This window comes from Haliotis rufescens, unplaced genomic scaffold, assembly GCF_023055435.1.
Source record: "Haliotis rufescens isolate VD_foot unplaced genomic scaffold, xgHalRufe1.0.p SCAF_11, whole genome shotgun sequence".
Taxonomy (NCBI): Eukaryota; Metazoa; Mollusca; class Gastropoda; order Lepetellida; family Haliotidae; genus Haliotis; species Haliotis rufescens.
Window position 1 is genome coordinate 14,830,521 of NW_025963791.1, and position 13,022 is coordinate 14,843,542.

The following is a 13,022-nucleotide window of genomic DNA, read 5'->3' on the forward strand; positions in this document are numbered from 1 at the left end:
TGTCATTCACCAGTCCTACACTGCATCACTCCCACTCGATTATTCGTCATGTCCCTTTTCTGTGTCCAGCAAATCTCTTTTCCTTAACTGCCACACCATCTTTGCCATATATACTGTCTGTCCAGGTTCATTACAAGACCCTCGCTCAGCATGCTACTCCATTCTAAACATATTTGCAAATTTGATCTTGTCTGTGACTTTCTAATCCCATTCTGAACTTCACATATTATACATTGATAATTATAATTTTGGCATGTTTCATACCACATCTAAGAGAACTTTATGCCATAAAGGAAAAAAACCCAGAACCATAGTTCTTTTATAGAAATAGAATCTTTATTCATGTATATATAATATATCATACTTGTATAAAAGTTGTACAAATCTAATGGATAGGAAATGATAGAGACAATGTGGACAATGGCAATGTATCTGTACACAACACTTTACCTTATATACATAGTGCCAGTGTCAACATGTCTAATTTACAGTCATACAAACATTAACAACTGTGGGACAATAACAATCATGACACACACAGATCTCTTCACTGCATGTTTTGAATTCTTTTTATATTTTATTTTTTCACTTTTCATTTAAACACTTTAAGCAACAATATAATTGTATTTTTGTCTTGGTATAAAAATGAAGAAAGTTAATGTAAAAGCCCTGATATAGAAGTTTGAATTACATATGTTATGTTTGACAGAGATCAGTAATATCATCAAGGCATGATGCTGCAGCAGTGCTGATATGATTCAGCTCATGTACAATGGTTAGAGGGAGACTTCAATGTTCAACAGATGACACAGCACTTTTAGAATCATACATATATGTATCAAACCATATATAAAAAATGTGTATTTTGTGTGACCTTTCCTCCAGGTTGTTACAGCTGTGTATAGGTGATTTGGTTGAACATAGCACCACAAGTAAATCCAGCTATTCTAAGTCCATGGATTTTTTGTGAACATCATAAATCAAGATTGTTTCTTTTGAAAGGTCATGGTGTCAAAGGTCAAATTCAAGGTTGGCGGCAAGACTGAGGTTACATGTTACAATATTGTTGTGCTTTCATTGTAGGAGAGCTGCTGCTGACCTTGGCCTTCTCTGCAAATTAAAAAACAAAGACATTCAATTTAGAATTAAAGTTAATACAGAAAGCAAACTAACAAAATTGATTTCAGAAAACCAATTTAATACAAATGAAAAGCAACAATTGATTTTATTCATCCTGATAATCATTGTTAGTATACATTCCCCAACTTTTGACATTATTATTCCAAAATATAGCTTACTCATTACACATAATTTTCATGTTAAAATCCCAGAAAGACTTCAGTATATTAGTAGTCCTATCAAAATGAGTAGCATATTATACAGGTAATACAAATTAAACACAGAAAATCAAGTTTAAAAAACACTCCCAATAGATACTGGGGTCACGAAACATAAACTGGAATTTCTCATACCAGACATCAAAGTCACAACAAAACGTGAATTATATAAATCATCACCCAACCAGTGGTGTGGAAATGTCATTGTTTGCAATAATCAAGTTTCACAAGAAGTAACATTGCACGAAATGTTATCCACAGCCTGGTTGCTGCCACTAAACCTTTCCTGTTGATTCTTCTGACCCCAATGCAATGCACATTTCCACAATGACAGCTGCAAAGCTTTAAAGTAAATTGCTTATTTGCCAAGGGGGCTTGTCACTTAAATACTTATTACCCCTTAGTTAAGTAATGGAATCACTCAACATGGAGCAAAGGAGAGCCTAAGTTGTAAACCAAGGGGGACCTTGTACTGATAAAGGTCAAGAAACGGTCTGTTTTAGTGACGAAAAGCCAATGTCAATATTTGAGCAAGGACAAAGTATTCAAGCTGAAGATATATGGGTTACTGTTGCCAATACTGACACTGTATGTATTTAAACTGTGAAGTTTAGCATATCAAACTCATAAACATGAAAGTGATATCAAATTCTTCATACAATAAACAAATGTATTGCTACTATTGAACATAGGTTTTGCTTTTCAAAATATTTCATTTAAATAAAAAGAAAATATACTACGGACAAAAAATAAGGGAACTAATGATAGAATGTATTTTTGAGATGTGCATTTACAATACTGTTGCATTTCACTTGCTAGCGGTATGCCAGTGCAACCATTCTTGACCATGATTGGTATGGGGTAGTGTTATGGTGTGGGGTGGTAACACCCATGCTAACTAATTTGGATGTTGTGAATGGACATTTGACGGGCCAGCGATATGTTGATGACGTTTTGTGTCCTGTCATTCTATTTGTGAGAAGGCATACAGACATTGGACTGGTCTGGTAGTTCCCAACATGAACAGCACCTGCCAATGTGGCCTAGCTTGGGGTAGCTCTTCAGGAAGAATGGCAGGCAATACCAAGGGCAACCTTACATACATCTACATGCCAAAAATTAATTTTACAGACATTTAACATGATTACACCTTCACTAACATTTCATCAGTATACTGATGACCAAATAATACTATATACATGACTTACCCTTGGAAGATTGGATTAACAACTGCTGCCACATCTTCCCCATGGTTAGTATGCATTGCTCCCTTCATTGTGTCACCTTCAAACGTCATGTTGATCTCTCCAACACTCTGAATTTGCTCATCAGGTGGGACGTACATATTCAAACTCTGAAATAGAAACAGTCAACACACTTAGCAAATATTGAGAGCAGGACACAACACTGCTGTTGTACAATGTTAGCCTAACGTACTGTCAGTCTCAGAAGATGGAATACAATCCTGCCAAATACAATCAACACTATAAGTACCTAGTGGTGTTCCAGTTAATTGAATTAATAAAAGATTGACTTGAAAGTCCAAACAACCAAGCAATCAAATGCAAAATTCCATAATCAAACAAACGATTTTGCCTCCACTGTCAAGTTTTCAACTGTTATAATCTGTTGCTAAGAATTATTTACTACTTAAGAGTATTTGGAGAAGTAAGCGAGAAAGAGCAAGGCCAGTGTCTTTTTTTTTAAACATTGTGCTGAAGTATGTATTTGTGTAGGTGTGAACTAGTTTCAATCAAATGAACATTGAAAAACATCAAAATGACGATAACTAATTAATTTCTTTGATTGATCAGTTGGGACAATCCAATCATCCATCATGATGTTTTTAAAACCAATTCCTAACACAGCCAGTACCTGAATTCATACAAATACAGAATATACACTCCAAACATATCAACATTTAATTCCATCCTTTAATATATCCTCACATAACCACTCTAATCTCAACAAAGATATTGAATGATCATTATTAAATCTCTGCCAACTCTCTCAAAAGGAAGGCAAAACTAAGCTTTGAAATATTGGCATGCCACAATTTTGTGTTTAGGAAGTAAAGTCTCACAGCTTAAATGCCTTTGAAATCAATAGCTGTCAACTGAGACCAGGAAACAAGGGCCAACCGATATGTTTACTTGGTCCAAATAAATCCTACAGACTGCCTGCCCAAAAAGGTTGTGTTCTGTGCAGCTTCCAGACAGAAAAAAATGGCAATACCTTTCACCCCAGAATCAGGGAGAAATGAAATATTTAACTCGTACAAACTTAAACATGTCATTTTCCTGATTAAAAACTAAACCTTGCTTGCACTTATGTCATATGACAAACGTTTCATGTACACGACAGAATCGGGTTACCATATATCACTGCTTATAGAACAAGTGTATGAGACCTAGAATAGCAAAGAGAAGGACACTGATACCTGTATGAGATATTTGTGATGATAATGACCATGAATAGGAAGTCTAGGTGCTGATTCATAAAAAATCAAGGACAGTATCATTCCTATCAATATAATTCCCCACATGTACAATGTGTGAAGCTTACTTATTGCTGGCTTATTGCTAAAAAGGGTTTAAAATACATACTCACTCACTCCCATCAATATATAGTTTACTCATGACAGTCTGTTGAAAATCTAAAGATTTTATAGTGTGTTGACAGCCAAAATTCAGGATTTATGGTTTTGATGTAATAGAGGTAGGGTACTCTAAGGAATTGTAGTTTGCTGTATACTGTCACCTGCATATAATGTTCAAAATTTGTCAGCACAGTTGGATGTAGAGTTAAACAACTCCTCAATATCAACATAAGAAAACTGACTCACCTGAGTTTCATATTCTCGTAAGAAGCTTGGTGGTTCTACAAATTCTGGGGCATCACCATAGTTGTGTTGATAAAGTCTGTACTGCTGGATGAATTTCATATACCTGCAACCAAACATTGTTACATAAGTCCTCTGATGGCAACAAAATCTGCATATGACATTAGAAATCAAAACATCCCCCCATGCAAATATTTATGTAACAATTACACTTTTAATGCCACTTAAAGATATAACAACACTTAAGATGATATTGTCCAGGGACTGCAAACAGATGGCAGTCAACCATACTGAAGATAGTTGGAGTGTGAAAATTAATTCATTTTCGAGAATGCCTACATTAAACATACAATTCAATTATCAACACAAACACCTACAAAAATCAAATTATGTCTCAGCATTTTCACTGGTCCACAGCGTGGAAAACAATATGAGGCTATTTATAAAGTTGATCTAACCTTGAGTAGGAGAAGACAATGACGATGATTCCCACAATACTGAGTAGAATGATAATGGCAGCCAGAGCAATAAGTGCTGCCCATGGGTCATCCATCCACCAGATGTAGGACTTGGTCACCATCGTGCGGATCAGGGAAGCTTGTGGGTATGGCAGTCGCAGACGCTCAACGTTAAAGCTAGTGTCCGTCCCAATACGAATATTCAATTTCGACCGAGTGTCATCTGACAGTATTCTGCATTAGAAAAGACACAATTTTTTGATGGAATAATAACAGCATGCGGATAACATTTGAAAGGTTTTTTTAATATCCAGCGTAATTCAATCATTTTCTTTCTTTTGTATACTTCAAGGACACAAGTTCCCTTTCACTGATTACTTTGTAGAATATCAAAAAGCAATAGTATTGTCATTCTTTGACTTCAAAAGGTTAAATTTCAATAATGTGACAAAAGCACTCATAAAACTATGACACTGATTTATCAACAGTTAATAAAAGAAAAGAAAAGAAAATATAGTTGTATCATTCACCCATATTGCAAACATAAAAAAGTTGAATTTAAGTATTAAATACAAACAATAAACACAACACAATCCTAAGTGAAAATCAACTAAAAATGTATTCATTTGATTCAAATACAAACAAAATCAACTTCAGTTTTACCTTATAGCACAAAAACACAATGAATACACAGAAAAGTATATATCCAATTTCTGAATAAATCCCAATTCGAAACAAGCGATATCTCCACACAGTTCCTATCCCGACATCTTGAGCCAAGCAAAGACCATTTGAGGAGGGTCTCTAACTCTCGCTGGCAAACCGTTGTTAAACAAACTTCTCACGTGCCGAGAGCTCAAGCGCAGGGAGTGCTAGCCGGGCTACTCCCAGTGTAAATACAACCTCCATACTGTCAATAGCTGGCAAATGAGCATGTCTTTGTCTATGGTAGTAGTTAGCTCTGGTTTGCTCCAGTGGCTTATACACAACAATCTTACGGTCACACACACCTAGTACAACATTTTGTCCACGCAAGCAGTGTCACAAACCTCCAAGCACATTTCAAACTGAGACGTTTTATGATTCATGCAGGCTATTTCATGTTAACATTGTTGTAGAAAGTATTATCAGAGGCTTATATTTTCAGGCATGACAAGTCAATGCTCGATCATATTATCCAAGTATACTTTTATGTCTCCATCACTATGGTTACAGGTATATGACGTATTATACTATTTAACTGTAAGACATGTTCTGATATTGTTTGTATGACATATTCTCATTGTAATGAGCAGCCTGATTGTTAGTTTACATAATCTGACTGTATTATTAAGACTGTGTTATATCATATGAATGACTGGAGATTATTCTGGCTGAGAAATAATATGAGAAAATATCCTCAATGGAATCAAATTTGTAAATGTCATCAGCATTCCCATAGTTTGTACATTATTACATATTTTGTGTATAAGAAGTAGATATGGAAACTATTTTTTTCAGATATTTATACCAAATCATACAAACTGCAGTGTTGAAATTAAGAGGGTCCAAGGGTCTTTGATAGTATTTGAATCTAGGGACCCCTAATCTGTAACTTTTAGCATCTGAAGTGCAATGACAAGCACCTGTTGACTTTGGCTTAATAAAAAACTTGCAACCTTGTTTTAATAGATCAGAAAGTTGTTGGCATACTTTCATATGATTCAGGACAGGCCTTAAACATTGTTACTAATAAAAATGGAAAATGGAAACATCATTGAGAAAATATCCTAAAATCCCCAGATACACAACAGTGACTGTTTACCAGACTATTGAATAACCGGTTATATCAGTAGAAAAATATGCTTCCACAAACCTCAAATCATTTTTCAATAACTGACAGTGAAGATCACTAATAAGGTCCATTACTAACCTGTCTCGAATAGCTTGGTTTGTATTGTTGAGAAGTGCATAATTGTAGTCATCTTGGTTTCCAACCAGAACAAACACAATATCGGTTCTGAAAGAAAATATCATTGTAGAGATTCAGGCGTAGCATACACCATGAGGGAGATGCATCTAGTACTAAATTCAATTCAGACTAACTGTTTATGTAAAGCGACAACATTTCGAGCGAAATGTAGATGTCCTTACTTTAATCAACTGACCATGTAGAACTCTACTGACACACCATTTACATTTTGTGCTAGTAGTGTTTGTACAGATGACTTAATGTCCTTACTATGCATGCTATCACTTCTCAATGCTATTGGAGATTAAAGCTAAAGTTAAATGCATACTCAAAGTACTGTGCTAACTTGTTATGTATAGGTTATCACTTGGTGAAATATTACTTACGACTCCATTTCTGTTTGGATATCATTCTGGTTTTGCAGTGTTCTTTTGCCTTCTATTCTTTCTATGAGAGCCAGGTAGCCAAGAGCCTCCTGTAATGATCTGAGGAAAACACATGGTTGATTAATTATGACACATAACAGTGATACTGTTTTTCTCACTAAAACAGCCTTGTCTAGTGCATAAATAGTACATTATCCATCCTTATTACACATTTCTTTGTGAAGAAAAATCCATTTTTCTGTAAATGAAATTGTGTTTGTTGCCTTGACAAAACCAACAGACATTTTAGTGGAAATATATTTATTTTTAACCTTTTTCAAATTTTTCTAAATTGCTAACAAGGATGGTAACATATTTTCATTGTTTACCAGATGCAGTGTTTCCAAATATATATATACAGTATATAGAGATATATTGTTCAACTGATGGTCAATATTTCTATCTTTAATTATATGTATGTTGCCCTGCATGAATAAAACAAGTGAATACTTACTTTCTAATCATTTCACTTTTGGGAATGATTTCATTAGCCCGCGTTTTATCCATAACAAGTACAAATCTATTGTACTCTTCAATTAGGTTAACCTGCAAAATAACAAAAATACACTGAAATTTCATAATAAACCTAAACCATATCAAACAACAAATATTGAACAATAGTTATCATTGTTAATAATTCTAAGAATGCTACCTTTATTACATCTTTGCCATAAATCCTGTATTTTGGTTTGTCAAACTAACCAAATTTTCAGATTTTCAACAGACATCCTCTTCACTGTCAATTACACACAATTAGTTGTTCCCAAATAGCACTATGACCAGCTATGACTTCTGCAATGGTGGGAAACCTCACTTCTTTCCAACATCTAACCACTAGAGGTAGATGAATTGGAGAGGTGGGTGGGAGTGCTTCTTATGTAAAAGAGGTAGTATTCTTAGAATTATTAACAATGATAACTATTGTTCGATAATTCTTGCGAATCCTCTACCTCTATTACATCTTTGACAGAATGTAGAAGGAGGAAACTATTGGTGGATGATTGTTTGCACCGCAACAATGGGCTCAAGTAACAGGGGTTTGTGAGGCCCATTGACAGCTAGACACCACTTGTTCCACCGAACGAATGTTCATGAAGCGAGACTCGTGGCTAGGGCTCTGATCTCATGAGGCGAGCAGGATCCAAGACTGGGAGTGGAATTCTGTGCCTGCGTATAACTTGCTGCAACTGTAGACTTAAGCCAGCCCATTACCGTAGCCTTGTTGATGTCCTTATTGGAAAGAGGCTTGCAGGATATGAATAGCCTCCTTCGATGGTGTCTATGTGGGTCTGTAGCCGAGAGGCAGAATTTGAGAGCTCTGATTGGACAGAGAAGTCCACTGTCGGCTCCAAGACAGGAATGGTAAGTGTCTACAGCCCCATGGTGGTAGAATAGCTACAAAATGTGGGAGCAATCTTAGAGTAATTGAGGTCCAATGTTGATCATGGGTGAGACTAGAATAGTCCAGTGCATGACGTTCTGAAACTCTTGCTGCTGTTGGCATGGCTAGGAGGAAGGAGGCTTTACTGGATTTTTGGGGTAAGGTGGTCTTAGCCAGGGTTCGTAAGGTTCTGTTAAAAGTGCAGATAGCACAACAGATAGATTCCACTTGGGGAAGATACGAGGTGTGTGAACATCTTCTAGTAGGAAGGATGTCATTAGTCTGTTTAGAATGGGATGGTTTCCAATGTCAGAGTCAAGTGATCTGTAACTTTCTATCGTACCATGTTGGAACTTATTGTCCTGACGTAGATATAGCAGAAAGTCCGCTACCATAGGGATGGGGATTGTATTTGTATATAATCCCGACGTCTTCTCCATTGGACGAACTTATCCTTTCTATTGTCATATATAAGGGAGTATGAAGGTCTCCATGGTCTTGCCACAGACTCAGATGCAAGTACAGAGTACCCAGATGTCTGCATCTTTGTGTGATAACTTCCAGGCGGTTAGATGAAGGCTGGACAGATTGTCGTAGAAAATGTTTGACCTGGTCTGTCGTAACAGATCTCACAGAGAGGTAACTGGAGAGGTTCTTCCATTATAAGACTTCATAATCTGGGGAACCACGCACTGGTTGGCCAGAATGGTGCTATCAAGATTATCATGCAATCCGTCTCCTCCACCTTGTGGATGACCTTGACTAGGAAAGACCATGGTGGGAATGCGTATGCAAATAGCCCCGTCCAAACCATCGATAGCGCATAGATCTGGTGGATCCGGAACTGGACTGACATAAACCTGAAGTTGATGGTTTAGGCAGGTGGCAAAAGATCTAGATGTGGTGTGTCCCATAATTTGGTTATCCAAGCAAAGATCTCGGGATGTAAGTTACATTCTGTTGGCACTATTCTCCCCTGACGAGAAAGGCTGTCGGCAAGGATGTTCAGCTTCCTGGGAATATGTCTTGCTTCCATCCAACATCTGTCTGCCAAGGCAACAATTGTGTAGTCTCCATCATCAGAGAACTGGATCTGGTTGCTCCTTGATTCTGTGTGTATGCCACTACTATGGTGTTGTCTGTGATTATGAGGATGGACGGTTGGAAGATACGTATTTCCCATGCCAGGATGGCGTAATAAATGGCCTTCATTTCCCTGCAGGTGATGTGTATGATCCTCTTTCCTTGTTCCAAGATCCTTGTATCGTGAGATCGTCTCATCCCGAATCTGATGCATCTGTAAATGGATGGTGTTTGGGCGTTGGAGAAGTCAGAGGAATGTCACTCATCACATGCTCTGTGAGTCCACCAATGCAGGTCCCGTAATTAATAGGGAGGTAACTGAGTTTTGAACTCGAAGGTGTGGGATCATAGTGAGTTGATCCATGTCTGTAGAGGACATAACATCAACCTTCTTCTGAAGGTCATATCCTGTAGAGACGTTAGGTTGCCTAGAAGAGACATCCATCACCCTAGAGACCTGCTGGGTTGAATTGATATGGATTGAATCATCGTAATAGTCTTGACGAATCGATCCTCTGGTGGACATAGATATCCCTTGTGGTGTTGGAAACGCACTCCAATATATACGATGACTTGAACCGGAGTGGTCTGGGACTTGGACGAATTGACTAGGAGGCCTTGGTAGATAATAAGCTGAACCAGAATAGCATGTTCTGGTGTAAGTTCTTGGTCTGCTGCCAGGAATCGTCCAGGTACTCATGCATTCGTACTACCTGGAGGTGGGCAAACCTGATGACTGGCACTGTAATCTTGGTGAACAGCCAAGGGGCTATTGATATCCGAATGGAAAGACCTGGAACTCGTGGCTTTGATCCTTGATTGCGGGTCGAGACTGATGAGCCAATTTCCTGTCCTCGAAGTCGACCGCAACTTCTGTACTGATTCCATCTGGAACTTTGGATGAGGTACCAGGAATGATTTGTTGAGGATCTTTATAATCCTCATGTCGGATGAATTATTCTTCGGAACTAAGAATACAGGAGAATAAAAAACCTTTTGTGTTGTTGATCTCCAATAGTTTCGGAATGGCTAGCTACTTTTGTCGCTTCCTGACAGCCAGTTCTGCTGCCGCTAGCTTGGCTCCAACTAGACAAATCTGCAGCCGACAGCCTGAGATGTCAGGATGGGATGCCTCTTGAAATGCCGTTTTTTATCCATGAGCGCCGACGTCTAGGACCCAGTAGTCAAGCGTAATCTGCTTCCAACTTTCGGCGTATGACAGAAGACGCCCTCCCACTGGCCTCAGAGTCGGCATTATGTTGAAAGACGGTAGGTGTAATCGCAGTCCATAGACATAACCAGGTCGAAAGGGTCTATAAATTGTTGGCAAGGAAGTTAGAACCTGAATTCACCTTTGTCCCCGGACTTGTCTTGGCGATAGGCTCCTTGTTTCTTGTAGTCAGGCTGACGAAACGAATCCTGAGAAGACTGATGTTTGTCGTACCCCTCGGTTGGAACGAATCCTGCCCGGAGGGAACAAACTTCTTCTTTGGTGGCTGTTTATATGATGAGTCCTTCTGATCACTTCGGGGATAGGAAAATCCCTGTGCATTGACAGCTAGCTTGATAGTCGACACCTGGATCGTTCAGTTGTGTCTTGTCTGACTTCGTCTATGACATGTCCTAATCTGCCGTTGAATATCTTGGGAGCAGATATCGGTTATGACATTATCAACTTTTTCGTTTGGTTGGAAACAGCTCTTGAATTAATCTGTGCTAGTAGTTGTTTACGCTGTACCCGGATTAACTGTGAAGACATCCTGACTTGGGTGGATGAGTAAGTCTTCCTGCATTCTGGCTATGGTGTATAGCAGGCTGTGGATGAATCCGACCTGATCCGTCCTAAATAGTCATAGGAGTCTCTGCGGATATGCTATCATATGATGTCTGCAACGGTGGAATGATGTACCTGATAGGAGGCGACAACCAGTTGATATATGCGTCAATGTCCATAAAATGTCTGGACGTCATAGACATGTCTTTATCCCGGGAAGCAGGTAGCGTGACTTAAGCATTAGGGTTTGGTACTAGTTTCATAAAAGTCCTCTCCAAAACTTTATGGACTGGAAGTGGAGAATCATGGGTTTGATACAACTCCCGCTTCAATGAAGATAAGGGTAGCTGGTCATCATGTCTGAGATTGAGTAGGCTTTCAGGAGCCTGATGTACCACCATGCCTGTCTAGCTTGGCTACGGCAATGTCTGGTGGATATGTTGAGATGATATGGGAGCATGATATCCTCTGTATTCCAGCATTCCCTCTGTATAATCCAGTTGGGGTGAATCGTCAGACTGATTTACCTCCTCATATAGGTCCGATTCCGCCTCGGAATGACTGTGGGTAACTCCCGGGAGGGGTGGATGTTAGTCATAATCCATACACTCAATATGTTCCCTGTGCGGTTCATCAATCTCTGGTGTCCAGGATCCCGCTATGAGCAAGGTTTGTGCGGCTTGTGACGACTGCCCGTGTATAACTGAACCCGTACGGGAATGATGGTCCTCCATCAAACCACCAGGCTGTCCCATGATGTAAACTCCGTCTCTGTCGGTAGACCCTGGACAGCCCTGCGCTGTCCAAGCACTTGGCTTGGGTACCATCGGTTGATGGTAACTATGAGGTTGAAATGACGCTCCCGTAATGTTCTGCTGGGCTACCGTGGGGTCCGTGCGGACCGTACGGTGTCTTAGATGAGGAAGATACCATGCGGTACCATGATTGGACCCAAAAAGATATATAGATGCCTGTGTCTCATGGGAGGGTAATGCTTGGGAGCTTCTACCTGGCTGGTACGTATGGTCATCTGGGGTAGGCCTTATAGCAGTGGCTGGTCTGAACAGATGGCTGTTCCCAATGCTGCCTCTTGCCCGGAGGACTTTTCTTAGCCAATACTGTCTGCTTCTTACATGGTCATAGAGAACGTAGAAGTAGATTCATTCGACAGCGTAGTAGGTATAGAAGCCATGGTTTGAAGCAGATACTGTCTGTTTTGTGAGCATCTCCCATGATCATAAAATGGCCACACTTCTTACAATCAGGAGGAGGGGAAGACTCCATGACAACCTCACAAACACCTCTAGCCAGCAATACTTACGTGAGTACAATTAGCAGCTCTTATATGACTTAATATATCCTTTTTATTAGAAAACCATAGATTAAATGGGACACGTCATAGCTTGGGTTGCTATAATGCTATTTGGGAACAACTAATTGTGTGTAATTCACAGTGAAGAGGACGTCTGTTGAAAATCTGAAAATTTAGTTAGAGTGACTGAAGCCAAAATTTATGGCAAAGATGTAATATAAGTAGAGGATTCATGAGAATTATATGCTTATGAGTGCAGAAACATGCATAGCTTATCCTTGTACCTTCTGGCAGACTTTAACACACACACTGAACAAAAAGCTGTAGTGAGTAAATTAGGATCTTTTGTCTCAGTTATTCTGTCTTAACTCCTTCACTTTTCACATGGATACAACCGCCTCCATGGTCTAGTGGTAGGGTGTCTGCCTGGAGAGTGAACTTTTTGAGTTCAATCCCCGG

At 39.0% G+C, this 13,022-nt stretch overlaps 1 protein-coding gene across 4 annotated transcripts in view; it reads right to left on the minus strand.

Moving 5' to 3' along the window:
• Positions 1-314: 314 nt before the first annotated feature.
• LOC124110627 overlaps positions 315-13,022 on the minus strand; it is a 120,236-nt gene continuing 107,528 nt past the window's right edge. For all 4 annotated transcript variants that reach the window (XM_048392282.1, XM_046469936.2, XM_048392284.1 and 1 more), the window contains 7 exons: positions 7,468-7,559; positions 6,975-7,073; positions 6,550-6,636; positions 4,638-4,871; positions 4,183-4,285; positions 2,546-2,691; positions 315-1,110 (listed from right to left, as the gene is read on the minus strand). In XM_048392282.1, the coding sequence (XP_048248239.1) occupies positions 1,056-1,110; positions 2,546-2,691; positions 4,183-4,285; positions 4,638-4,871; positions 6,550-6,636; positions 6,975-7,073; positions 7,468-7,559 (816 nt within the window). In that variant the 3' untranslated portion in view covers positions 315-1,055. The remainder of the gene's footprint in view (positions 1,111-2,545; positions 2,692-4,182; positions 4,286-4,637; positions 4,872-6,549; positions 6,637-6,974; positions 7,074-7,467; positions 7,560-13,022) is intronic.